This window comes from Sceloporus occidentalis, unplaced genomic scaffold, assembly GCF_023333645.1.
Source record: "Sceloporus occidentalis isolate IW3139 unplaced genomic scaffold, rSceOcc1.0.p SCAF_8, whole genome shotgun sequence".
In the NCBI taxonomy this organism is placed as follows: domain Eukaryota; kingdom Metazoa; phylum Chordata; class Lepidosauria; order Squamata; family Phrynosomatidae; genus Sceloporus; species Sceloporus occidentalis.
Window position 1 is genome coordinate 24,037,952 of NW_028316988.1, and position 26,987 is coordinate 24,064,938.

The following is a 26,987-nucleotide window of genomic DNA, read 5'->3' on the forward strand; positions in this document are numbered from 1 at the left end:
TTTAATATATCTTATTTCTTTGAACACTGCCAATCCCTTTCCAGATACTTTTCTAGTCCTGAATCCTGGAGGGAAAGGATGCTCCAGAAAGGCCTAGGAAGTAGACAGTGTCCTTCTTCTCCCCGCTTCTATGGGAAGAAAAAAGTGTCCATCTTGTGGCCAATCCCATCAAAACACAACCAAAGGAGGGCTGCATCCACACTGGAGAAATAACCCGGTTTGGCACTATGATGGCAGCCACTCAGGTATTCAAAGGCAGGACTACCATATCCCCGCTCTGTCTTCTCTTCTCCAAGCAAGACGTATTCTTCTGGACCCCTTCCATCTTGTCCATCTCCTTCTTGAACCGTGGAACCCAGAAATGGACAGAGTATTCCAGGCATGGTCTGACCAAAGCAGAGCATATTTACTTTATATGAATTTGGGCACCTTGTGCACACTTAACACCATACTTGTGGTGGCTGTGGTGTCTCTCTTGGTCACAGGGAAGAAGTCCCAGATGCGGTACCCAGTTCTCCGAAAGCAGACAGCGGTTGGAGTGGATGTATCTTGGCCCAGACGTCCAGCTGAGGCAGACTTGCATCCTGACCTCAAGGCAATGGGAAATGCTTTGCTGGTTTGGGCCTTACTGGTGGGGACACCTTCGTGGGCGTATGGTGGTGGGCTATGGCTCCAGACATTAGCCAAACAAGGTTTTGTGGCTGGCTGGAGAGGTGGGATGGAGCGGAGGAAGAAAGGGACAAAAGTGGGTAATGCATTTTTGGGGGGCAGCAAAGCTGAGGAATGAAGGCCAGCCAGGAGACACCTCTCCCGCAGACGGAGAAAGATTAAAATAGGTTGCCTTGCCCAGAATGAGGTCTGTCAAGGTTTACCAGGGTTGGAAAGACTATTTGAAAATATTCTGGAAAAAATGTGGGCAAAAATGTTGGATGGAAAACCTGGACAGATGAGAATCTTGGCTCTTTGGGACCTACTCTGCACAAAGGCGGCACATGGTCCTTTTGCATTGCAAACAGCTTGTTCAGCAGAGGAAGCAGCAATTCTGCAGAGGAAATATTCCCAGTTTCCTCCTGAATCTTGCAATTGGTTTCCTCCACATCAGAAGTTTGCCTAATATAGTTGTTGTAATCTGCCTTGATTCCTCTGGGAAGAGGCAGAATATAAATAAATTATATTATGATAATAAATGACATTTTCTGAGAGCAGCCATGTTTCTTTAGGATGCTTCAGGAGGGGAAAATTTGGGGGTGCTTGCCAGGGTGAAATGGGGTGCACTGCCTCTAATTTGGAGAGAAGGAGGAGGAGGGCATGTCAAGAGCCTGAATGAATTTTAAGGCAAAGGTGAGACCCCAAATGGCTAATTCCACCCCTCCTCTCCAGCTGAGTATTTTTGGGGAGGACTAAATGTGGTTTGTCAAGAGACCAAAGCATCTATGGTGAGGAGAAGGGGATGTGGAGGACTCCATGGGTCGGTGGGTGCTCCTTAGAAGCTTCTCAGAGGAACCGAAGGGGTGAAAGGAAGAGAGAAAATAAAGAGGGGAAAAACCAGTTATGGTTGAAGAATGTCAGTTGGAATTAATACATTAAACCACACGTATTTTCTGGGTACAAAAACCTTAGAGAGGCCACTTCTCTCCCTCTGCGCATTACCTGACATGCCTTGTTTCATGATCAACTTTGCCCAGTCTCCAACATTTGCTCAGACTAGATGTGGGACTCTCACAGCCCTCCCAGTATTGTTAGATTGCAACGCAGGCTAGCTAAGTATGAAACATGCTGGGTGTTGCAATCCAGCAACATCCCAGTGGAGTCTGCCCTAGTTGGGATGAACCAATAGGAGGCCGGTTGTAGGGTTGTTTTTTTTTGAGGGGGTCTAAGTGGCCAGAGTCCTCTTCCCTCTCTCAGTCATCTTCCCCTTCCCTGCCTTGTACCTTGAGATCCTGCAGTTCCGCGTGTCGACATACGTTCCTGTGTAGGTTATATCACACCTGACAATGTTGTTGGTGAAGTCGGACTCTTCCACAAGGGAATCTGGGTTGACCGTCACCTCAGGAGTAAGAGATCAGGAAGAAAATGGTTAAAGTTACACGTTGCTTCCTTATAGAAGAAAATTAGTAAAGAATAACATCCTTAAACCCAGGCCACTTAACACTTAAGTTAGCTTCCATTGATCATTAGGTCTACTCTGCATATGACTAACAATTGGATTTGGCCTCCAGAGTCTATGATTGTCACTCCATACTCTTCTTGGATCAATGGCAGCTCTTGACTCCATTTTTCGGTTGAGCTATCCAAGGGGCTATTTTGAAGGGTCTCAGGTTTAAACTTCTCAGAAAACGTCTTTAAAAGTTCACACTAAAACCCAGAGTGGATTGCCATCTCTGATGAGGACTCTGCCCTTGACACACAAATCAAGCAGCTGGACAGCAAAGCTTGGAAATGTTACTTTTGAGGATCACAGTTCCCAAAATCCCCTAGCCGTGATGGCCAATGCCCGTGAGGGTTCTGGTCCACCAAATGACTTCAGCCAGTCTTTGCTATAGACAGAGGTGCATAAATCAGCTTTGCATTGTCCATGCTGGCTGAGGGATTTTGGGAGCAGTTGTCCCCCAAAATAACTTTTCCAAGCTCTACCCCATGTGAGTGTATGAATCAGCTTCACAGCAGTGTGGTCAACCAGCCATGCTGGCCAGGGGGATAATGGGAAATGTAATCCTGAAAAGCAAGTTTTCCAAGTCCATGCATGTGAGTGCATGACTTGGCTCCATGGGAGAGCAGCTGGTAAGGTCTGAATGGGGCCTTTTAGAGATGGAAGGTGGCACCTCTTTCCCACCCGCTTCCAATTCCTGGGCATTCATGACTTTGTTGCCAAGGCTACCTTGAGGATGTACTTTCCAGGAGGGACATCAGTGATGTCGATCCATTGGCAGTCGATGTTGGCGTTGTATGTGTCGTAACACCCCGGGCCCAGACCCTGCAAGAAGAACAAAACCACACTCAAAGGAGGCTGTATGTTTTTGAGTAACTTTAAACGGGGGGGGGGGGGGGGGGGGGCTTAACCATACCCATTTCTTCCAGTAGCATGTGAACGATTGCATTTGCATGCTGTCTGCATCATCACACAACATTTATGATGATTCTTGACCCTAAATTGAACATGAGCCAGGAGGGTAAAGCTGCAGCAAAGAAGGCAACCACTATTTTAGCCTGCATTGATAAAACCATAGTTTTTAAATCAAGGGGAGTTATAGTGCCATTGTCTTCTGAGCTAGCCAGGTCTCGTGCATTCATTTCGGGAACCTCATTTTAAGAAGGGTCGAGGCAAGTCAGAGTGAGTTCAGAGAATGGCAACAAGGATGATAAGAGTTGCAGAGAATAAAACCTATGAGGAATGGAGATTTTACTTGAACCTTAGAAGGAACTTCTTGAGGGTAAGCGTGGTTCATCAGTGAAACCAACGGCCACAATGAGTGGTGGTCTCTTTCTCTGTCCATCTTCAAAAAGAGACTAGAAAGCTCCCTGCTGAGGGTAAGTTAGCTGGACTTTCTGCATTGGTCCATGAGGCTCCTTTCAATTCTAGAATTTTATCACTCCCATCTCCCTCCTTTCCCCCAGTGTGTGTGTGTGTGTGTTGTTATCAAGTCTGGAATTTTATAAAAATACCCCCAAAATCCCTATCCCAAAATGCATCTGTGGAGGTAATCAGGTGGCCCCTTTTCCCTGGCATCACTTGATCATAGAGGCCTCCAAGCAAGTTCTGCATCTATAGGGTGAAGTATGTCTCCTGATGACCCTAATGAAAGGCATTATGGGAGCTGTCCCTTGGCTGCCATGACCTGAAAGCGGAGAGACCACGTAGGCACCAGCCTCAGTTAGGAGTTGCAAATAGGAAGATTTCCTTCACACCTAGGAGACAGATTTATGACTGGGAGATGTTTCACAGACACAAGCCATTCCGGCAGCAATCGTTTTCCCATGACAAAGGATGCCTATGGATCAAGTGATGTGTAAATTTGGTGTTACTTTGATGTAGGACAAGAGCCTCCACTGGCTACGTGACTAGGAACCTATTTAAAGTCCAGTTTTTCCTTTGTTCGAAGTTCCATGTTGGTGGCAGGCAGGCACTCTGTCAGTCTGCTTCTCATGGTTCCACGCACCCCTTTCCCATTTCCCTTCATAGTGTTGCTGCATCTACCTTGATTCCGAGGGAAACCATTGCAGGCAAGTATTTCCATTAGAAGGCCTTGTGTTCTCTTTCCATTTTTCCTCCCTTTTCTTCTATTAGCCTTGAGTGATTGCATGAGTGAATGTATGGGTGTGAGTGTGTCCCCCTGTGCATCAATAAACTAGATTAAAATTCAAAGACCTTGCCTTTGCCTCAGTTCCTGGAAGTTCTGGTCCCTTCGTAAACAGGCTGGGATTCGATCCGAGAGGGGTACTTGTAAGGAGCCCCATATTGGTGTGTTGAGCTAATTAATATTCCCCAAAATTTGAGCAGATATCCTTACAGTGTGTGTGTGTGTGTGTGTGTGTGTGTATTACAAAAAACATCATTATTATAATGTAGTGGCAACACAAGAGACAAGACCTTCTCAGTGGCTGCTCCCAAACTCTGGAACTCCCTTTCAAGAGTGACCTGGTTGCATGACAAAGAACCCATGATGAAACTCTCTCTTCTGCACAACCAGCAAAGGCACAAGAGCCCTATCCCTTAATGTATATGACAACCCTTAATTATACAGAAGCCACTGGCCCGCTGGACACTTCCTCACCTGGGTGTGAGCTGTGCAGGCGTAGCGTCTCCGGACGCCTGTGTCACAGGTTGTGTCCTCCAGGCAGAAACTGGCCTTGTGGCCCTCGGCTACCTTCTTGTGGGAGACGGCATCCAGGAGGTCGTAGTTGCTGAAGGCGTCCATGCTGTGGAAATGCCTGGAAGCAGACAGAGAGAAGGGTCTAGATTTTTCTTGCAGGGTCCTTTTGCAAGATGTAGGCTTAATGAAAACACACATACATCTGTATCAATTTCAGGTGCCTGCATAGGACCGCACTGTCTCTATTGTCTGTCACTATTTGGGGGGGGGGGGAATCCAAAAAGGGACAAGGCTGCATCCTATGGAATCCTGGGGTTTGGGGAGGCACTAAAACTCTCTGGTTGGGAATTCTAAGTATCCCTCCCCTCAACTGCAAATCTCAGTAAATGAATAAAGAATTTAAAATTAATGCAAAAGAGTTATAAGGGTGAGAGGGAAGAACCGATTCTAAGCAGGAAAGTGCGCACTCCACACTCAGCCCTGTTCACACATATCTATGCAGCTCCCCTACAAAGGTATAGAGCTTCATTCACTTTCCATTAAAAATGTATGCAAACTAATCCTTCCTACTCGTTTTGGCATCTGCTGACCTGGTTCTCTCTAAATCTGCAGGGGATACTCTCTTTTAAAAGAAATAAAATTGTTTTTGTCATGCTTGACAATGAACAGGGCAAGTGTCTACACACTTCACAAAACAATATTCTATGCCCAGCAAAACTATAGAAGACCTCAATATATCTGTTTGTGGAAGACAAGGAAGGTAGTCCTCCTAGAGCTACCAGGAAATACAGGAGAGGGCTCCTGCACCTTTAATGCAAAATACCTGCTTAAATCCCCTCTTCTGCACCACTATTAAAGGTCCAGGAGCTCCACATCTCCAACATCACACTGATGAATTCTGGGACATGTGTGGCCAAGCAACACCAGAGTGTGTCAACATGGCAAATGAAAGGTGGAGGACTCTTCTGAGCATGATCAGTGGGTTTTAGACGTGACTCTTTCCCCATCCTACCTAGAGATGCCTGGACTTGAACCTGGAACTTTCTGCAGGCAAAACTGGGACTATCCCAATGAACTGTTCCATCCTCCCCTTGCTCACATGGCATTGTTAGGGATTCAGGCCCTCCTGCACCCAATGTGAAAAAGACATCATTAATTGAGTACTCACTGATGGCAGCTGTGCCATTCCCAGGCATGTTGTGGTTTCACTGGGAGGAAGTCGGCTGTCCCCTGGTTCTTCACGCGTTGAGGGAAACGGAGCAAGACCCGGTAGCTGATTCTGCTCACTCCGGGACGGTAAGCAGATCTACAGAATGAGAGGAAAAGAGGGGATTTTACATAGATCTGTTGGGGTTAGAGGTACTACTCACCTGCTCCCGCAAGCTTGGAAGTGTTACCTTTTTGGAGCATAGCTCTGAAAACCCTCTTCCCCAAATACACACCCTCCAACGGTTCCAGTTTGGCACAGACAGTCCTGATTAATCCTCTGTCTTCCCACTTTTTCAGTTGTTTTTAAAACAACTTAACTTTCTCATAACTCCTCCTGCTTTCCCTTTTTGTCCTCACTTACTTCCATTGCTGCAAACAGAGTTTGTTTCTAGGGAGAGTCCAGGCTTGATTTGCTGTAAACCCTTTTCCAAATCTGTGTTAAATGCTTCTGTGTGAAGGGGATTGTGGATAGTGCAGTCCCCAAAAGGTAACTTTTCCCCAAGTCTGCATTAAGAAGCTAATAAGGGGGTTCTGGAATTTGTAGTCCCCCGTAAAGTAATGTCTCCAAACTCTGAACTGAACCATGCAAGCAAAAGCGAAGGAGAAAGTTTACATCCTACTTTCGTAAACCTTAGGAACTCTTCAGACAGGGAATTTCCTTTGCAGACATAACAAAAGCCGGGACAACTTTTCAAAAGTTGTGTTTGGGGACAGTGTTAGTAAGGATGAGGAGGGGGGAAAAGAGTTCATTCATTGAATGAGCAAACAAGCAAAGGGAGAAGGCAGAAGTGCCCTGACCTTTCCATCTGACCCTTTCCTGGGATGAGAAGCCAGCTTTGTTTGGGTTGTTTACAGGAAACTCAGGGTTTTCATTCATGCCTAGACTCTGGCATCCCCTGATCTTAAATTTTTCCAAAAGAAAACCACCTAAAAACAATATTTATGGCACTGGCGTGTCCTGCAAAATGGAGGGATCCAGGTTGGACATTCCAGCCTCTTACCGCCAAAAAAACACAGCAAAATGTTGGATGTCAGGGCTGCTCTCCTGGTGGGGTCAAAGCTGGTGCAAAGTTGGATGAAAACTCTCACAGGCAGCATCTGCACTGCAGAAATAATCCAGTTTGACACCGCTTTAACTGCCATGGCTCAATGCTATGGAATGCTGGGATTTGTAGTGTGAGAGATTTTGCCTTCTCTGTCAGAGAGTTTTGGTGCCACAACTAATGGCCATTCACCTCTTACAGGTTCTGACTGGACCTTTCAAGATGGAGCTTAGTGATATCCTGAGCCCTATTTTCCAAATAGCTCCATCATTTTGGATTTTGTTTCCTTTTTAAAGCTTGCATTAAAACCCAGAGAGCATTCACAAGTCCAGCTGACATGAGAGTCACTAGATGCAATAAACAGTTTTCTGTAGCAAGTGGGAATGAGGTTAACTTTATTGATGTAAGTGCTCTTGGAAAATTGGTATTTTTAAAATGTTGAACTGCTTCTGAGTCCACATTTTGCACACGCCGGTATAAATGTCTGGATGGACTCATTAATAAAATAAATACATCCTTCTATTGACTATCACACTATTATGTTACCTTGACTGCCCCTGCTCCACTTTTCAAATGTGCAAATGGCCAAGACAAGGCACCACATTTTTCTCTAGCTTACTTGCCAATTTTCCTCTGCTGTGCCTACCTTGCAAGACAGTTTTCCTCCGCTGCACATTCCAAGGCATACAGCTGGACCCTCTGGATGTAAGTGGCCGCTTGGATGAAATATGGGTCAGGAATTAAATCAGGCAGGCCTAGTAGGGAAGAAAGTGGGAAACAGGAGCATAAGAAATGTGTTATGTGTAAGCAAATTTACCATTGTTACTGGCACACAGCAAATGAAAACACACACATTAAATACAAATGAATCCAGAATGCCTAAAGGTAATTACAACTCTGCCTTTTAAAAAAAAAGTGATCCTAATATCAACCCAGTAGCCGCCGTTTTTGGCTAGTTCATATCTACTGCAGGTATATGATTCCCTAAAAACCCCAAAATGAAGTTACTGCTTCTCTGAAAGAAGACATTCCAGCTGCTTCTGGTGTAGGCAATATGGGGATATAAGGCTCCAAAATGTGACTTAACAGAAGGGTTTCACCCACATTCCTATTTTAAACCAACTTGTTCTTTAAATCCTGAGCTCTAGAAACTTTCTTTATTAATTTTTTAAAGGAAGGGTCCTTAAAACTCCTGATTTGTTGCCATAGACTGATTCTGGCACTTTCCTGTTAATGGACTGTAAACCCATCTGATGAGGAAAAGGGTGGGGAAAAGCTCCCTTTTTTGAAGAGATGCTACCAACCTAACAGTATTGGCATAAATAGACCAACATTGTCCTGTCAAGTGTCCAGTCCTGTGAAAATAGAACTATAGAGATCTGGGACAGAATTCAAAGACCTATAGCTCCATTAGTCTGAATAATCAGTCTGCATAAGGATCTTGTAAGCACCTTTGAGACTCAAAACTGCTACAAGATCTGTTTGCATGCATCTGGAAAACTCTTGGCAGTTCTGCAGCTCTTGATCTTAGATGAATAGCTGGCAAAGAAGAATAAGAATGGAGGCGTTAGTACCATCAAGCATCACTGGAGAGAAAGAGAGCAAGAAAGTCCCATTTCTACTGTCCTAATAGGAGCAACAAAGGATAAGGTCACAGCCAAAGAGTGGGAGACTCAAGATGGAGGAAAGGGTAGGTTTCTTCACACAAGACACTGTGGAACTCCCTGCCACAAGGGATGCCAACTGCCTTCTCACCCTGGTTCGCTGTCAATGTGGTGCATCCCCAGAGGATGAACCTATGGCTGCTGCTAGCCATGCTGGCCATGGATGACCCTAGCCCCCTTCTTAGCCCCTGCCCCACTCCGCTTTGGGGTCCCCAGTCCCAGCCGGCCACTCACCCTGATGGAAGAAGTTGGTCCCATAGCCAGGCCTGGGGCTGGAGGGCATCCTGGGCGTCGGGTAGATGTTGTAGAAGATGCTGTTCTGGCTCTGGAAGGGGCCTGGAGGGGGTCCTCCTCTGGCTGGGCTCCTGGGCCTCCAGGGGCCCCTCCTTTGGGGGCTGGTGGGGCGGAAGGGGACCGGAGAGCCCTCCATCTCACTGACCCCCACTGCTTGGCCTGGCCTTCCATGGGGGGCCCCCCTGGGCCAGGAGGAGAAGCGGTGCTCCTTGGGGGCCCCTTGGCTGCCGTTGGTCCTGCTGGCCAAGAGGGTCCCATTGGGAGTGGGCCCCCCAAAAGCAGAGCCCAGGGCTGCCTCCTCCTGCTCCTGGCCCCCATTGCCCGAGGCTGCCCCCTCCGCTTCCAGGGTACTCTCAGCCCTGAGGGCCAGGCGGAGGGCCCTGGGAGGTCCCCTGGGGGCCACCTGGAGGTAGAGCCTTTGGGGCCTGCTGGGGCCCAGCTGGAAGGGCCCCGCGGAGTTGAGGAGGCGGTTGAGGCGGCCCTGGCTCCTCCAGAGGATCTCCTGGGCCCAGGGACGAGGCCCGGCCATGCCCTCTTGCACCCCCAGACCCAGCACCAGCAGCAGCAGCAGCCTTGGCATCAGCACCATGGCCAGCGGAGGAGGAGAGCCCTATGGGCACCAGGGCAGCGCAGCTGGCAAGAAAAGGATGCCCCACAAGAGGAGGAGGAGGAGGAAGGGCTCAGGACCGCCCCCAGGTTGCCCTCCTGCCCCAGAGATTGGGGGGGAAGGGCCTCCTCCTCAGGTGGAGAGGGAGGCTGGGAGGAAAAGTTGTGCCCAGGTGAGCGAAGGAGGGCAGGAGGGAGCTGCCAGAGGAGGAGGAAGGAGGAGGTGGCACCCTCTCCCAGACCCCTTCCTCAGTCTCCCCCCAAGAGACCCCCTGCCTCAGCTCCTGTCCTGGCACTGCCCACTGCCCTCCTTTCCTCTGTCTTGTTTTCCTGCCAGGGCTCCCCTGCCCTTCTTACCTTCCTTCCCTCTCTCCACTATCCCTTCCTCCAGCCATCCCTTCCCTTCCTTTCCACTTTCCTCATCTTCCTCCCTCCCTCCCTTCTTCCTTTGTCGTTGCTGCATACCTTCAAGTCCTTTCTGACTTATGGCAACCTTAAGGGGAAACACTATCCTGGGGTTTTCTTGGCACGTGTCTTCCTTGCGGGTTGGCCATGGCCATGCCCTGAGTCCCTCTCTCCTCTCCTCTCTCTCCATCTGTCTGCCTATCCAACGCCATCTCTTTCTGTCTCTTTTGTGTGCACCTTCAGTTCACTTCATGGCAACCCCATGATTTTGGGGTTTTTGGAGGCTACAACACCTGGCATCTGTTGGTGGCCTCCCATCTAAGTACTAACCAGGACTGATCCTGCTTAGCTTATTAGACAGGAACTGGAACCTTTAGGGTATTTATTTGTCTATCCATATTTGTTCTTTCTGTTTCTTCTTCCCCATTTCAATTCTCCTCCAACTTTCTCCTTCTCCTCCTCCACTTTTCTCCTTCCTTCCTTCCTTCCTTCCTTCCTTCCTTCCCAGTGGTGTGCAGCCACAGTCCTTTCAGCTCCCTGGTCGACCAAGAATCCTAGCATCCTACCTTACAGGACCATTGTCAGCCCAGCTGTGCAAAGACCCATTGGGAAGGAAACATGGGCTGACGCTTCAGCAAAGGGTCACACAGCCTTTGGAAAGGGGCGCTCCTGGTAAATTTCCTTCCCTGCTGCTGGTTGTTTTCTCTCTCAGCTGGAAAAATATTTGCCAAGGCCCCAGAGGAAGGCAGGCGGGCATGCCTGGCCTCTTTGGGCTTGCTAAATAAAGGCACTGGGTCAATATTTGGCATTTGCCACAAGCTGCCATTGGCTTCTGCCAAGCAGGGCTGGAATGTGTCACTGAGGAGAGAAGGGGACCTCTGCCTTGCATGGAGTGTGACCCGCACCCAGGGCCTTGTTAGTTGTGCTAATATTTGGTGTCACCAGCAGGAAAGAAAAAATAGGGGTCTGGGGAGGGCCAGGATGGGTATTTGTTGGCTTTGAAGTGATGTCTGGAGGAGCCATACTTGGAGCCAACATCATCATCCCCAAAGGCTTAATGGAGTTACACAATTCTCACCTATGTGGCTAAACAGTACTATCAAAGAAATAATGACGTCTGTTTGCTGAACTGAGAAAGGTATGAGTATTTTTTCCCTCTCTCCAAAGATCTCTGAAAGGTGGGAAGCTGGTGGCAAAGGTTAGCTAGGTCTTGATGGAAGGCCCCATCATTTTCTGATGAGAACCTAGGATCAGCCAGCGAAAGAAATCCATCCTGCTCTTAAACCAAAGTGAGAATATACGGAGGAGAAGTGGATTCCCAGGCCCACCTGTCTAGCAAAACCACAAGACGGCAAAGGGGAAAATGACACCCTTTCTCTTCTCCACACAAAGGAGGCATCTCCATCTTGTTGACCAAAGTACTATTTCTTTCTTTGAGGTGCCTGCTGAAGTTGCCTCCCTGACAGTGGATGCTTTTCATGGAGGTTTTGCGGTGTCCGGGAAGTGTTCCCACCAAAGTCTGGCTCAGACAGAAGAAGCCTTTTTTAAAAGCTGGTTTGCTCCTCCAGTGGGATTCCTGAAATAATAATAATCACAGTTAAAAGCTAAGAAAAGCTGCACCTGTCGGCACTTTTTGCCTGGGAAAAAAGCCAAAGCAGTACATTCCCAATAAAAATAGATATATCGTTTGGATCTTGGCTGTCTGAAGGGCCATATTCTCTCGTACAAGCCTACCTTGCAAAGGTGTAGCTATGGAGGAGCAATACATCTTCCTGAATAAGAGCTCTTGCCCCACATGAAAATTTCCTTTAATCTGGAACCATGGCAGTTAAAGCGAAATAACAGCGCTATAATTCTACAATATGGATGAGTCCCTGATCTGGAAGTGTTACTCCCTAAATTCTCTGGCTAGCATGGTTGGGGTGTTGATGATGGTAGCTTTGAGAGTTTTAGCCCCCCAAAAGTAACTTTTCCACATTCTGCTGGGTCACCCAAGTAGTCTCCTGACCCCCCTTTCATGGCCTTTTGGGTATCACAAAAAGATCTTTTCATTCCCACAGACCTTTTCAAGTTTGTTTTCTCTCCGGTGTTTTCCTTGTATGTTTATGCAGAGTCATGTTTTTATTTATTTATGCTGTTTTGTTTTATTTATTCTGTTGCTCTTGAACTTCATATTGTTTTCTTTCATTACTTGCATGAGCAAATGGAGAATGCAGTCACTAAATAAAATATACAAGTGAGCCTCTGCTGTTTGGGATTGAGGCTGCATCCACACTGGAGAAATAACCTGGTTTGGCACCACTTTAACTCTTCTGGCTGAAGGCTATGGAATTCTGGGAGTTGGAGTTTGTTGTGGGCCCAGAGCAGAGCAGAGCTCCGCTCTGGACCCCACAACATACTCCAACTCCCAGAATTCCATAGCCTTCAGTCAGGATGCTGAAAAGCGGTGTCAAACCAGGTTATTTCTCCAGTATGGATGCAGCCTGAGTTTGCTCTTCCTCCTGCTCACCTCTTGGGATGCAAATGGCCTTTTCTCAAGCAACGTTTTTCATTCACCTTCATCCATTAATTTTAGTTCTGACCTTTTGCTCTATGATTTAGCCACTAGAGGGTAGTGAAGAAGTAGACCGGCGCAGAACGAGACAGTAATAAAACTAAGACTTGCAGTTTAATTATTAAAAAATATTAAGTTTGGGAGAGAGACCCTCTTCAACAAAACCTGACCCATCATTGTCGCCACTGGATTGTGCATCGCCAGCAGCAATTCTGGCATAGTTTAACAAGCAGGTTGATGTTTTCCTACCATGGAGTTGGGGCTATTTGCAGGAGAAAAATGACTCCCCTCCCCTTAATAAATGGAATAAGCTGCCTAATATACTATGATACTATACTATATAATATACTATACAGATTATGGCTCTATCTAGCTCAGTTTTGCCTACTCTGACCAGCAGCTATAGCTCAGGATAGGAGCCCTAGCTGGTGATGCTGGGGATTTTAACCACAACACCATGCGGTTTCTCTAGCAAGGTCTACTAGACCCAAAACAACCCTTTTAATGCCATTGGACAGCTGTTCGTGTGCGGCCATGATGTTGACAAGGACTCTAAAGCCCATCTGGCTGGTGACAGGGGCTATATATTGCTACAGACTTTCCTCAAAGGTGTCTCCATAGGACAGGGGTGGGCAACTGTGTGGTCACCAGGGGTTACTTGGCTCCAAGAACCATAATGAATCCACAGCAAACCCACCTCATATTTTCCCCTGCAGTCCTTCTCAAAATGGCGACAAGAACCGATGCTGTTGCTATTTTGAGAGGGACTGAAGAGGGAAATGGCAGTAGTTTTGCGGGAGGGTGTTTCTGGAGGTGGGGTGGGGTATTTTCATGTGTTTTCATGAGGGCTTTTGTGTGGTTTTGGGGCACAAAAACTAAAAAAAGAAAGAATTTTGGTGGATTGGAGGCTTTGGGAAGACGAGTGAAATGTTTCAGGGACCACAGAATGGGGTTCATGGTCCCCATTATACCCGCCTTTTTCATAAGGAATGTTCTGGTAAAGGTGTGTGCCCTTTTCCCACCACACTCCTGAAGTTGTGAGGTTGAATCACAAACATTCACAATACCCTGGAGGTGGGGAACTGGAGGAATCCAATCCTCCTGCCCTTCTCCATGGGGCCAGGCTGACCTTTCTGCCCACGTATTTGGAAGCGAGGTGAGAAATATCACAGAAACCCTTGGGACCATGCGCAGGGGAAGTGGCCCAGCTGCGCAGGAGTTAACCTTAATCCATGCGGCGGGACAGCAAAGGGGCATCTGCCAGAGCTGAGGAAGGTACCTTTTAAAAGTAATTCCTTCCAGCTACTCCATCTGCAAGAGAGGTAGCTGGTGGCTTTCGTGGTTGTGGAAAGTGGTGAATAGCAGTAGTAGTAGTAATAGTAATAATAATAATACAGTGGTCCCTTGGCATCCGCCAGGGTTTGGTTCCAGGACCAAAATCCATGGATGCTCAAGTCCCATAATACAGTGGTGTCGTAAAATGGTGTCCCTGATATAATACGGCAAAATAAAGGTTTACTTAGGAATGTATAATTTTTTCTGCATATTTTGGATGATTGAATCTGCAGATAAATAATCCAATTGGAGGCCCAATTGTATTAATACAGCCAAGGTGTTGTAGTGGTTTGAGTGTTGGTTTGAGCGTTGAATGACCAGGGTTTGAATCCCCACTTGGCTATGGAAACCCACTGGTGGACCTTGGGTGAGCCTCACTCTCCCAGAAAAGAAAGAGACAAACTTCCTCTGAAGAAATCTTCCTGAGGAGAGGTTGGCAGCATGAGCTTTCAGAGACTTAACTCTACTTCTTCAGACTTAAGTCTAGGTAAGTTCATGTTGCCAACCTTTCTTTAGTCTTAAAGGTGCTACAAGATCTCTAACACGGCTACATCTTTGAACCCAAGGAGAGGGTCAGTATAAAATGACATTGACTTAAACGTTCATAACAACAATAACAAGGATTTATTTAATTTTGGGCTTATGATGCCTGAGCGTGTCTTCCAGAAGGCCTGGTCCCCTCCAGGTGGGATATTTGTCCATGCGCATGGAAAACGATTTAGTACATTTAGCATGCAAAGGAGACACAACTGGCATTGGGAACGTGGGTTTCTAGAGTAACGGCAACCCATTCCTTGTTGTTCAAAAAAAGTTGGCATCCTTTCCCATCATGACTGGGTTATCTGAGGTCTAGCTCCACTGAATGTTTCCGCTGTGACTGTCACACAAGGGGTGATTCGTCACATACACACAGTCAGAGCTTGACTCCTTTCAAAAAGGGGGACCAGCTGAACACACCCAAAGCTGGCTGAGACTAGAAATCGTTGACCCCTTGCCAGCTTCCTGAGCCTTTAACCAAAGTTGGGAAGGAGGCCGATGAGAGAGAGAGAGAAGTGAAGTGGCCTCCCGGCTATTAATAGTATAGATTTTACTGTCTTTCTTACACAGCTGATACAAGTCCAGTCCAGCCAAGACAGGGAAAGAGAAAAAGATACCCAAGGAAGGGCTTGTAAGAGCCAAGAGAGTCAATATCTATGCCGTCTTCTACCTCCTGCCTTGAAACTAGATGGTCTTGTGATTTATCAGACATTGGTTTGGCACTTAAAGTGGTGCCAAACCAGGTTATTTCTCCAATGTGGATGCAGCCATTGTTCAACAATATCTGGAAGGATATGCTTTGTTCTTATTTTAAAAACAGCCCTTTCTTTAGAACCACCAGGACTAGAGTTTTGCTTTATTATTGTTATTTTAAGAACAATAGCTCAGAAAGGGTACGTCTGGATCTCAAGAGAAGTTATTTTTCTGTGCTAATAGGAGTTGAAATTTTATCCCTTGCCTTTCATTGCTCTTTGTCCCTTGTCTTCACAAGGGGAGAAGTCTCTGCCTGCATTGAAATCCCATCTTAAGCGTTGGCCTGTGTCTCCAAAATCATCACCATTTTTCTCCAGTATGATTTTGAACATCTTTGTCTGATGAAGAAGCCAGTGAAGCTTCAAAACCTTGTGTAATATGCTTTGGAGTTGCCCCACCAAAATGGTATTGCTTCTTACTGAATGAATTCCCTGAGTCCATTCATTTGTATCTCCAGTCAAGCCTGGGGAAAACTTTAGGCAGAAGTTAGAGCCAGTATTAACAGTGCTGACCAAGATGAACGAATGATTTGTATAAGCAGCTTCCTAGGCTCCTCATTAAACAGCCTTTTATTCAGAGCCATGAGGACTGGAGCCTTGTTTCGTTTTGTAAATGAGGAAGAACCAGACAAGGTAGGATTGTGACACCCAAGAAAGCTGTTGCCATTCTGAGATTGTTGGACCAGGCTTGAGATGGTCAGGAAACTAATTCCCAACCTTTACCAGGAGCCAGAGATTCCCTGAAAAGCTTCCCGAACGGATGAAGGAGAGATATCTATGCAGTTCTTAGAAATTTGTGGCCGAGATGAAGAGCCCGGCTGCGGTGCTCTTCTCCTTTAACATTGCCCTTTCCTAATTGGCAGTCAACGTTGAGGACAAAATGCTATATTTGTACCAGGCCTGCATTTCAGCACCAGGAGGAGTGCCTAGGTGATATCTGAGCGTCTGTGTGGCCCCCAAGGAGAGAATACCAAACTTCTCCAAAAGATAGAGTTGCCGGGTGTCTCTTCTCTTCCACCCCACCTTTCCCAGCTCCTGTTTGAACCTGTTTCATGTAGTTTTTACATGACTGTTATGCAATTAAAAAAACACACACACAATTAGTGTGTCTCTTAAACCAGGGGGGTGAGTACAATAGATTTGTCACTGCAAATGAGAATTTGCTTGACTGAATATCCTTACTGCAGGATTTCAGGCAGGAGTCTTTCTCAGACTACCTGGCTAAGATAGGTCCAACGTTATTTATTCATGTATATTTCGTTCAAACATTTATTGATCACCTCTTGACCCACCAGGACTCTCCAGTCAACAATGCACAATGGATAAAAAGGCTTGAAAACTAAAAATCCAATTTAAAGCAGCCCAGGGTCCTCTCTCAAAATAGTCCCAAAACGAGGCAAACAGTTTTTAAAAAATCAGATTTAGAATCATATAGAATCCTAGAGTTGGAAGAAACCTCAAGGGTCATCTAGTCCTTCTGTGCAGGAATACATACTCAAAGCACCCCTGACCATCCAGCCTTTGTTTCAATTTAGACACTGTATTTTTAAGAGGCAAGGGCAACACAAGAAAATATATTTGTTCACTGCCTGCCAGAAATTCAGAAGGGATGGAGCTAGCGCAGTCTCCTGTGTCAGGGAGTCTCACGGTCTGTGTGCTGCTACAGAAGAGTTATTTGGACAAAGAACAAGGCCTCCACTGATGATCTTAGGTTTTGGGCTAGCACCTAAAGGAGGAGGCTGTCTTTCTGTGGCATTTTGCCACCAGGATACAATCCTTGCTCCACATTTATCTAACATAGTCATGGAAATATGCCAACCAAACTCCATCACTAATCATTTTTTAAAGAAGTGGACAATGATATGTCCATATCTCTATCTGTCTACATACACACAAGGTTGCTCCAGGCTTCATGCAAAGAGATGGGCTTTCAGATGTGCTCAGGTGTCCTTACACCTGAGATGTGACTGCCTGAGCTCTTTTTAAAAAACTCCACGGTGGGAAAATTCACATCTTTCCACTACAAATAATTCCAGGACCCTGTAATTTGGGTTGGGAAAGCATGGGCCCCTCTTAGGACCAAGCTGTGGGGCGAGAGCTGTGCTCCCATGGACCATATCTGGTGAAATTGGACCACTAAGATTCCTTAGCAAACTATTGCAGCCTCTCCTTCTTCGTCTGTTCTTCCTCACTAATAACCTTTGCCATCTCTGCCACATTCTGAAGTTGCCTGGCCACATATTTCCTGGTTTTCATTTGTGACATTTTGAGGGCTGTGTGACTAGAGGACACTGAGATCTGCTTCTGAAGAGATGCAAACAGCGAATTGCAATGGGGCTTGATATTTAAGAGCAAAGATTATCCAGCAAGGTCTAACTTTGGCCCAGGAGAGTGTTCCGGGGTGATGACTCAAACAATCTCCGCTTCTCTCTCTGTGTGCTCAGATGGGAGTTCAATTGGGTTCTTCTGGCTGTCTCCCTCCATCCGATCCTTGTGAAATTCTCAGAATCCCAGAGCTGGATGAGGGCCTTCTAGGTCATCTCTTCCAACCCCCTGATCTCTCACCCGACTGAAAGGCGGCAGAAACCTGGTTCTGTGTTTAGGCTGCTCCTACTAGATTTCTCCAGATGGGGCAAATGTATTAGGAGGCTGTGGTAGTTTGCTTTTGCCTGAGCTAACTGGGAAGGGCAGGACTTCTCCCCTGTGTTAATTGAGTGCAAACTACTGGGACATTTTCCAAGTAGCTGGAAAAGTGGGATGGCAGAGGATTAATCAGGATTGTCACTGACAAATTGGAGCTGTTTGAGGACTATCTATCTATCTATCTATCTATCTATCTATCTATCTATCTCAAAGGGCTCAGCCAAGAGACAGAAATGTGCCAGGATCCACACGTGAGCTCATGGGTAAGCCTTGATTTAAGCCAAAGTTTGAGCCTCCTTAATCCTTCCCAGTTCAGATTGCCTGTCAGCAAGGCATTTGTGGGACATGCCTCAGCACATAACTCCAGATTTTAAAAAAAGAAGCAGCCATGCAGCTCACTTGCGCTGTGGATGCACAGCTGTGCTTGGTCATTCGACATGACCACAGAAGAAGGAGCATGACAGCATGAAAGAGAACGGTTAAGTTTTCTCCGCAGCCAGCTCATCGGGGCTAACAATGTCCTAAGAATGCAAAACATCCCAGGCACTGGGGCCAACTGGTTTCTTCCGTCCCAGCTGCCATTGCTCATTTTTGGGGGAAAAAAGTAACAGGAGAAACTTTCAAGATGAAAAGGAACTTCTATTCAAAGGATCTTTGCATTCCTCTATTATGACATTTAAGTATTTCAAAATCAAACATCTTTTTTTGCTCATAAACCCTTAATCCTTTCACCAAAGCCTTATGAAATATTACTGCTGCCCTTCCTCCTCCTTCTCTTCTCCTTTCTTCTGTACATCCTCCCCTTCTCTTTCTCTTCCTCTTCTTCCTCCTCTCCTCCTTCTCTTTCACTTCCTCCTCCTTCTGCCTTTTCTTCTTCCTCCTTTTTCTTCTTCTTCTTCCTCCTGTTTCCCTCCTTCTCCTATTTTTTCCCTTCTCTTCCATTTCTTTCCCTTTTCCTCCACCTCTTCTCTTCCTCCTATTGATGCACTATAATGCATTTTTAATATATTGCATAGCATAACATGAAAGTTCTGCCGGTGGAACTATACATCTCCTCTCAATCTGCCTGATAAATGAAGGTGTACTTTGGACCTCTCCCTTACGTATGTCGCTAAGAGGATGCTGGCTTATGACTGAGAGATGAGAGTTAAGCAGTAGCTGTGGAAAGGAAATAAATAAGATGGGCATAGATGTTTACTTTACTTTGGGTTGCTAAGACCTAAAGAAGATAGGTCCACCCAAGTGGAAAAGAAACAAGAGTCTCATATGACTGCATCACTTTCATCCACGAATCTTAGAGTTGGAAGGGATCCACAGAGGCATGCAGTCCAGACTCCTGCTCAATGCAAGATCTCCAGTTAGAGCATCCAGCCTCATTTTGAAGATGTGCTTAAGGACTGAAGTGTCTGGTGCCTCAATATTGTTGAGTATGGTGAAACAAAGAGATCACATATTTAAGTTTTGGGATGGGTTTTCGTTTTGTTTTTTTACTGTGTGTACAATGTGATACCATACAAAGGCTTACAAACATGGACATAAAGATACAGACGTCAACACTTCTATTTTACAAACTTGGATTTGGTGTTGCGTTATAAAAATGCATCTTTACAACATACACAATTAAACCATTGGAATAGAAAAGAAGGAAATTTAAAAAAAACCTGTCCATGGGTGCATTGCAAATAAATATAGGTTAACATTCTATTATATACACAAAGTAATTTTCCAAAGGACAGTGAGAGATGGGCTTTTCAGATACTCAACCTTACATGTTTCTGTTAATATTCAAAGTAATATTTACATCAGATTTGTACACGGATCTTTCCGTTGTCCACAGATCCTGAAAAGCAAAAGGGGGAAATTACTATTCAAATTATGGAAATAAATTTGGCTATTTTTATTTCAGGAAGGGAAAACCTTCTTTACTCCTTGCCTGCCACCATCCATTAGGAATATATTTACCTATGAATTATTTAAAAGCTTGTTCTGTATATCTTCAAAGACTTGCTTATAAAGGTCATCTCTGGACTTCAGGCCATCCAAATAAACTGAAAACAAAAAGAATGATTTATGAATTCTGTGAGCAAGGATGTTGCCGGTTGCATTAATTTAAAATTGTAGAATTAAAATTCATCTGGAGAATTTGCTCACTCATTATAGTCATAGCTTTACAACACTGCAGTCTTAAGCATGTTTTCTAAATATATTTTAGGATTGTGCTTTAAATACTAAGAAACAAGTGGATAATGTGAGTGTGCCGTCATATTTGTTGGGAATTCAGGCTGCATACTGCTCCTTTATGAATTTTTAAAACAAAAATATTCTTATCTCTTGGCTATATGACTGGTATAGTGGCTTGAGTGTTGGACTCTTGGAGGACAAAGTTTGAATCCATGCTTGGCCACCGAAGCCTACTGGGTGACCTTGGACATGCCTCACTCTCTAAGCTTCAGAGAGAAAGGGAATGGTGGCAAATCTCCCCTGAATAAATTCTTTTTTAAGAGGCAGAATGTTCTAGTGGTTTGAGTATTGAATTAGGACCCCAGGAGGCTAGGTACGAATCCTCCCTCAGCCATGGAATGCTACTGGATGACCCCAGGTAACTTAAACTCTCAGCCTAAGACAAAGGCTATGGCAAAACTCCTCTGAACCTGGCTAACAATACTCTATGATAGGCTCACCATAAGTCAGAGTCAAAGGCACAAAATAACAGCAAATATTTATACTAGATACATATCCTGCACCCCTGAATTTCACCACCTCGTCTCAGAGTCAAAGCCAGGTCTTTGATCCTTACCAACATCAACTTCACTGGCCTCCATTTCTTTCCTGTGTTTAAGATACATGGGCCAGACGTGGCCATCAAACAGACCAGGAGGGTCAGGTACTGTATATTTACGGGTACTAGAGAAGAAACAAGAGAAGAAATGTCTTATGGTGCATGGTTGCTGTAGAATAAACAGTTTCTGACTTGAAGGGATGTCTGTCCTCTCTACTGCCCTCAAAACGAGTGGCCATGCATTATGTAAAAGGCTTCTCCTTAAATTAAGCTGGACTTTTGCAGGTGGTATCAATGGAATGCAAAAATGTGCTGATATCGGTGCCATGTCATGGTCCCTGATGTGGTGCTGACATCCTAGCTGGCTGTGCCCTTTAGGCGAAAAAAGCCACCTGGCTCAGCTGCCCCCATTGCCACATGCAGCATGAAGATGAATCATGCCACTAACCCAGCTATTCTACATGCCATTATTAACTTCCCCTTCTGACACCCCTATAAAAAGATGTGTTTGGGATCGGTGTTAATAGGAAGGAATGTTTCCTGAATGCCATTATGTCATGGGAACAAGATGCGTAGAGAACCAGGGTTGAGATACCACTCTTACCTCCTCCTTTGTTTGCATTCATTGTACGGAACGACTAAGTAGTACCGCTTGTCCAACAAGTCCACTAGTGGCCTGAGGGAAAAGAAAGACAGGGTTAGAGGCAGGATGGTTCCTTACTGAAGACGCTAAAGAGGAAAAGATCAGATTAAAATAACAAAAAACAAACCCATGGCTTCTCCATTGCCAGTTAAGGCCTGACACAGGTGCCATGCTTGATGGCAATATCAAGGCTGAGTGGGGTTTTGAACCCTGTTCTTAGTCCAACATTCAGCATTCAAACTATTATACCATGGTGGCTACAATATAGAGACCCTCTTGTAGGTTTTTTTTTTTTTTGCAAGATGTATTCATCTTGCCTTGCTTTGCCTTCCTTCATGGCTGGGAGAGTGTGCCTTGCCCAAGGTCACTCAATGGGTTTCCATGGCCAAGTGGGATTTCAACCCGAGTCTCCTGGAATCCTAGTCCAACATTCAGACCACTACACTGTACTGTCCTACAGCTGCCTAGGTCCCTCACCACTGGCTGGGCTGGCTAGGATGGATGGAAGTTCTAGCCCAGCATTGTCTGGTGGCCCACAAATTGCACATCTTTTCCAGAGGTGAAAATATCAGTTGAGGCTTGCATGAAGACATGGTCATTACAAACAGATTCCATCATGGATTCAGAAATGGATTTCCCAGCATGTGCGCCAGTAGGAAAAGTTATATGCTCATCTCCAGCCCTGATAGAGCCCCCAGTTTAAAGCTTGGTAAACAGTAAGTTACACAGTTGCTTCCAAACATCTACAAGCCCGAAAACTATTTGCCAAACCACTTCTGATATGCTTGCAGTGTGTGAGATAAGCAATTTACTATCAACATTCTGCCTAAGAAGAACTGGAACTCATCATTTGAGTAGCTTTAGAGGCACCCTGCCTTTCAAAGTGTTGACAAGCCTGCATATATAACCCTTGTTGCAGTGACCTTCAGGAATTAAATGAAGATTTTCTTTAACTCTATTACACAACAGTCCTGACATCTATGGGCCTCCGAAAGGAGGATTCACACCAGATAGCCCTTGAAATGTTTGGAGGCTACAAAACATTCTGGAGGTTCTTACATCTGCATGGCATTGGGCTGCTTATAGCTTATTAATATAGCTATGCTCCATGGTCTATAACTCTTTCCTTTTGCATTTGAGCCCAAATAAGAGGTGACACTTTTAACTTATAAAGTACTTGGATGCAACAGCCTTCTTTACCGCATTTTCTTTAAAAAACTCAACAAACTCAAGTGTACAGTCCAATCCATGAATCTTGTTCAACTGGCTTGTGAAGCAGGAGCCTCTCCATGTTAAAGTTTATTCCACTATATGAGGATCAGATTTAGGGATACTTAGGAATATAAAACAGAATAAATATTCCAGGTTGATGTGACTCAAGCAGCTGATTTGTTTTTCACAAAGAAGAAACATATTGTAAAGATACATAAAGAGGAAACTGCACAGGGGAAGAATATGGTTTCTGGTTTGAATTTCTATAAAGAGCTGATCTAGAATCAAATCAGGGGTTTGTTGCAGAGTAATGAGATCACCATTTAAACCCCATAGGACCAGAAGTCAGTTGAAAAAGAAGGCAAACAGATAACTATTTAAAGAAAACAAGCAGAGTAAAGGTATCTTTACCTGTAGTTGTAAAGCAGGAAGCCTTCAACAACCAAGATGTGGATATCATCCTCAGAACTGGGCAACTTTGAGCCATGCGAAACGTTTACTCCGTGGGATCGGGCAAATTTCACTGGATTCTCAATCCATGCACGCACGGTGTTCACCATCGCTTCCATATCCAAGGAATCCAGCACTAGTGAGAAGAAAGGAAAATATATATATATACATAGAGAAAAAGGTCAGTCATGAAAATATATGAAAAATTCAGTGTGAAAGTGTATGAAATTATAAACGTGTGTTTATAGAATTATGTAAATTTTACAATTAAGTCTTTTTTATTTAATAATAAAATTATAGTGATAAAAATATACTTAGGAAAATATACATTACTGCATCCTATAGCGAACACCGTTCTTACCATCCCATTGCTTAAAGCCGTCTTCCCCGACTTGTATTTGATCTTGTGGCTGAAATATAGTGATCAATAAAACATTGCTGCAAACGCAGGGTGACCAAGCTACCTACGATCCGATCACAACCTGGACACTACTGTAAAAATACACACATACATACACACACAACGGAAGCAAGTGCTCACTTATAGCAAAACAACTCTGGTGCAGAACAATGACAATTCAGATTGCCTTTCCCCATTTACCCCATTCCCCGACCCGGTTCCCCAAAAGTTTCTCTAGAATATTGGGTTTGGCTTCCTGTCCTCCCCTGATCTGCTGCTACCAATTTCAATTTCAATTGTTAGCCTCTGCAGTGACCTTCTGGTGCTACAATAGCGCTATGAACTCATGGCTTTAATAAGCTGCGTCACAGCTGCAGTTTTAGGATGCCCCTTGTGTAAGCCAGTTTTAAGTTACATCTTCCAAATTGCAAGGTGTAGTTATTCAGAGAGGATGAGGGCTTTGACCCCCAAATAGGAATTCTGGTCCCCAGTTAAATTATCCTTCATTCCCCAAATGTTTAGCACTGACTTCAGCTGAGCATTTGGAAATAACATTTTAGCTATCCAAAGAACAAGTGACCAAATACAATTAATGAAGTGAGTAATTTTCAGTGCTCACTCTCTTCAATGCTAGTAATTTGGGACTGAAGGGAAATTTCATGGGGTGGGGATTTTTATTTGGGGACAAATGCCATCATTTTGTCCTCCATCCCCATACTAGACCCTTGTGAGGCCAAAGGATGGTATCAGTGGAGGTTCTGCATTGCATATTCTGCAGAATGATCTGACATAACCTGGCACAAGTTGCATCTGTACTGCAGAATTAATGCAGTTTGATACCACTTAGCTCAATGCTGTGGAATCCTGGGATTTGTAGTTGTGGCCCCAAAGCTCTCTGACAGAGAAGGCTACAACATATCTCACAAAACTACATATCGCAGCACTCCAGAGCACTGAGTCATGGCAGTTAAAGTGGAGTCAAACTGCATTAATTCTGCAGTGCAGATGCAACCGAAGTCTTTGTTAATGCCTGAACCAGAGACCTCTTCTTAAAGATGATTTTTTTTTTTTGGAACTTAAATTGCAACCTGCTATGGCAGTTAAAGGGTGTCAAACAGCATTAATTCTGCAGTATAGAGGCAGCCACAGCTTCTCCGCTGAAGTCAAGCAGGCAGGCTTAACCTGGACTGAATGCAGGGAGGGCTGCTGTGGACGATGGGCATCCTCTGCTTTGCAATTTATCATTGCACTCTCAGCAATGAGAAGCCACCTGGAGACTACATATCCATCCAAGGCTACATCCACATTGAAGAAATAACCCGGTTTGGCCCTGCTTTAACTTGTTGTTTGGCTCAAGGCTATGGAATTCTGGGAGTTGGAGTATGTTGTGGGGTCCAGAGCAGAGCTCTGCTTCAGCTGAGCATTTGGCTCTGCTCTGGGCCCACAACAAACTCCAATTCCCAGAATTCCATAGCCTTTAGCCAGGATGCTGAAAAGCGGTGCCAAACTGGGTTATTTCTCTAGTGTGGATGTAGCCTATAAATGTACTGTTTCAGTGTACTAAATATCAACTTTTATCAAATGAAAGTATAGCGCTTTTTATAAATAAGTGAACGTTGTCTGCTAACTTGGCCGTTGCCATTTTTATTTCAACAGCATTTAAAGTTTCATTTGGAAATCCAATACAAGAGGAGCAAAATTCCTTGGCTTAGGACATCTGATATGTGGGGCAGCAGGACCACTGTGTCTTAAGCGGTCAGCATTTGCCCCCATGAAGAGGATGCAGGGAATGGCAGCTGAGCTGCTGCCACTTCCTTTGACACAGCTCTTGAAGGAAGAGGCACTCTGGACCAAGTCAAGACCAGAGGACTTCCTTTGCCTGGTCTCGATCCTTTACCACTTAAATCCAATCTTCATCTAAAGACTGGTTTTTAAGATGAAGAAATGTCTTGCTCTGTAGTTTTGGGGGCACTTCTCGTATTATTAGTTGTGAGATTTAGGAAAGAAGTCCTACAATGCCTGTTTTATACACAAACTGTGTGCTTTTAGTCCCACTGAAATTTATGGGACATGAATTAGCCACAGCCCCATTGACCATGGATTTCAGCAGGGTTTAAAAGCATGGCTCAACCTGGAATGCAGATGAAATGAGGCAGTTGTTGGTATTTTTGGAATGACACTAACTCATAGATCCTTTTCACTTTTCACAAAAATATAGCACTATGATTCCATTTTAACTGCTTTAATGCAGTTAATGCAGGTCTGAACAGCAATGAATTGGTCCCATTCATGATATAGCAAGTAGGTTAGTGCTAAGGTTTCCAAGTTTTGGAGCAGAGTTTTCAGTTGATGCAATGACATAGAGTTTCTTGGGGAGACCCTATTAACAAGTGGAAGATGCCCAAAACTTCTCCATTAAATGCCATTTCCCATGGACGGCAGGGAAACCCTTTGTTTAAATTTGATATTAGGAGTGGAAACAAACTAGAAAGTTGAAACAAGGCTTGTTTGCTTGTCTGCTGAGCAAGTCATGGCTTAAGCAACAAACCATGATCAATATAAACCATGGCTTATCACCACGTGTGAACCACTGCTTGAAAAGGTTCCTTTTTGATTACAACTCCCAGCAACCCCCACTATAGCCACTGTCTGTTGCTAATGGATTCTGGGAGCTGTAGTCTTTTTAAAAAGTAAGTTTTCAAAGCTCTGGCGTGAACATAGCTAGTGTTTGTAATATGGCTAGATGAATGGCTAAAGAATGGTTAAAGCAAAAACAAAACCCAAGCTCAAAGCAGGTTGCAACAATTAAAACCATTGTGTTTTTCATGGAAAAGTGAGGTTTAGTGATTACAGGTTAAGTCTCCCTTGTTTGAAATACTCTGGACTAGAAGTGTTTTGATCCCCTCCCCTTCCGGCCAAGATTTTGGAGTATTTGCATATACATAATGAGATTATCTTGGAGATGAGACCCAAGTCTAAACATGGAATTCATTCATGTTTTGTACACACCTTATACAGACATAGTTTGAAGGTCATTTTATACATAATATTTGTCATAATTTTGTGGATGAAACAAAGTTTGTGTACATTGAAACATCAGAAAGCAGATGTGTCACTGTCTCAGCCACACATGTGGGCAATTTTGGAGTATTTTGGATTTTGGAATTCCAGATAGGGAAGACTCAGCCTGTATCACAAAACCAGAGGTGGCTGTTTTCCAAGGTTATATATATATATATATATATATATATATGCCAGGAATTGCTGCTTATGACAGTCACTTTTTGTATTGAACCTTGTTGTATTGCTATTGTACATCCTAGTCATGCGTGCTTCATTTGTGCTAACAGACAGATGCTCACCGTCTCTCTCGTCATTGCTAGCGTGCATAATGAAATCTTAAGAACTATGTGCATGGTTTAAATATATATATTAGACTAAAGAAGAGGGGGATACTTACCTTGAAGAAATCATCTTGATGGACAACGCAACAGTTTGGAAGGGCTTTGATAAGTCTATTGGTCAAAGTGGTTTTGCCACCATTGGTCACACTAGATAGGAAAATGTGAAGCAGAATTGCGGGAGACATTATTAGACAAATGACAGAATGGAAAACTTTGAATGAGCATCATGTCACCTTTGTGCGGACA

The 26,987-nt window shown here is 44.7% G+C and overlaps 2 protein-coding genes across 12 annotated transcripts in view; both read right to left on the reverse strand.

Annotated features, from left to right (window-relative positions):
* LOC149308289 (protein-lysine 6-oxidase-like) lies at positions 1-9,584 on the reverse strand. Its single transcript, XM_089535453.1, has 7 exons — positions 8,962-9,584; positions 7,710-7,818; positions 5,980-6,117; positions 4,773-4,929; positions 2,879-2,974; positions 1,932-2,047; positions 1-1,490 (listed from the first exon to the last, which is right to left on the reverse strand). The coding sequence occupies exons 1-7, from the start codon at positions 9,548-9,550 to the stop codon at positions 1,484-1,486; spliced, it is 1,212 nt and encodes a 403-aa protein (XP_089391579.1). The 5' UTR covers positions 9,551-9,584; the 3' UTR covers positions 1-1,483.
* The window catches only part of LOC149308290 (nicotinamide riboside kinase 2-like), a 22,671-nt gene continuing 3,417 nt past the window's right edge, over positions 7,734-26,987 (reverse strand). For 5 of the 11 annotated variants that reach the window (XM_089535459.1, XM_089535458.1, XM_089535461.1 and 2 more), the window contains exons 2-8: positions 26,798-26,888; positions 23,299-23,375; positions 22,899-23,073; positions 21,237-21,308; positions 20,651-20,757; positions 19,816-19,901; positions 18,694-19,693 (exon numbers count right to left, since the gene is read on the reverse strand). In XM_089535459.1, coding sequence (XP_089391585.1) covers positions 19,816-19,901; positions 20,651-20,757; positions 21,237-21,308; positions 22,899-23,073; positions 23,299-23,375; positions 26,798-26,811 — 531 coding nt within the window. In that variant the 5' untranslated portion in view covers positions 26,812-26,888 and the 3' untranslated portion in view covers positions 18,694-19,693. Of the gene's footprint in view, positions 7,819-10,833; positions 11,609-18,693; positions 19,694-19,815; positions 19,902-20,650; positions 20,758-21,236; positions 21,309-22,898; positions 23,074-23,298; positions 23,376-26,797; positions 26,889-26,987 lie in introns of those variants that run through there. The other 6 variants (XM_089535463.1, XM_089535457.1, XM_089535456.1 and 3 more) reach the window with 3 other exon arrangements.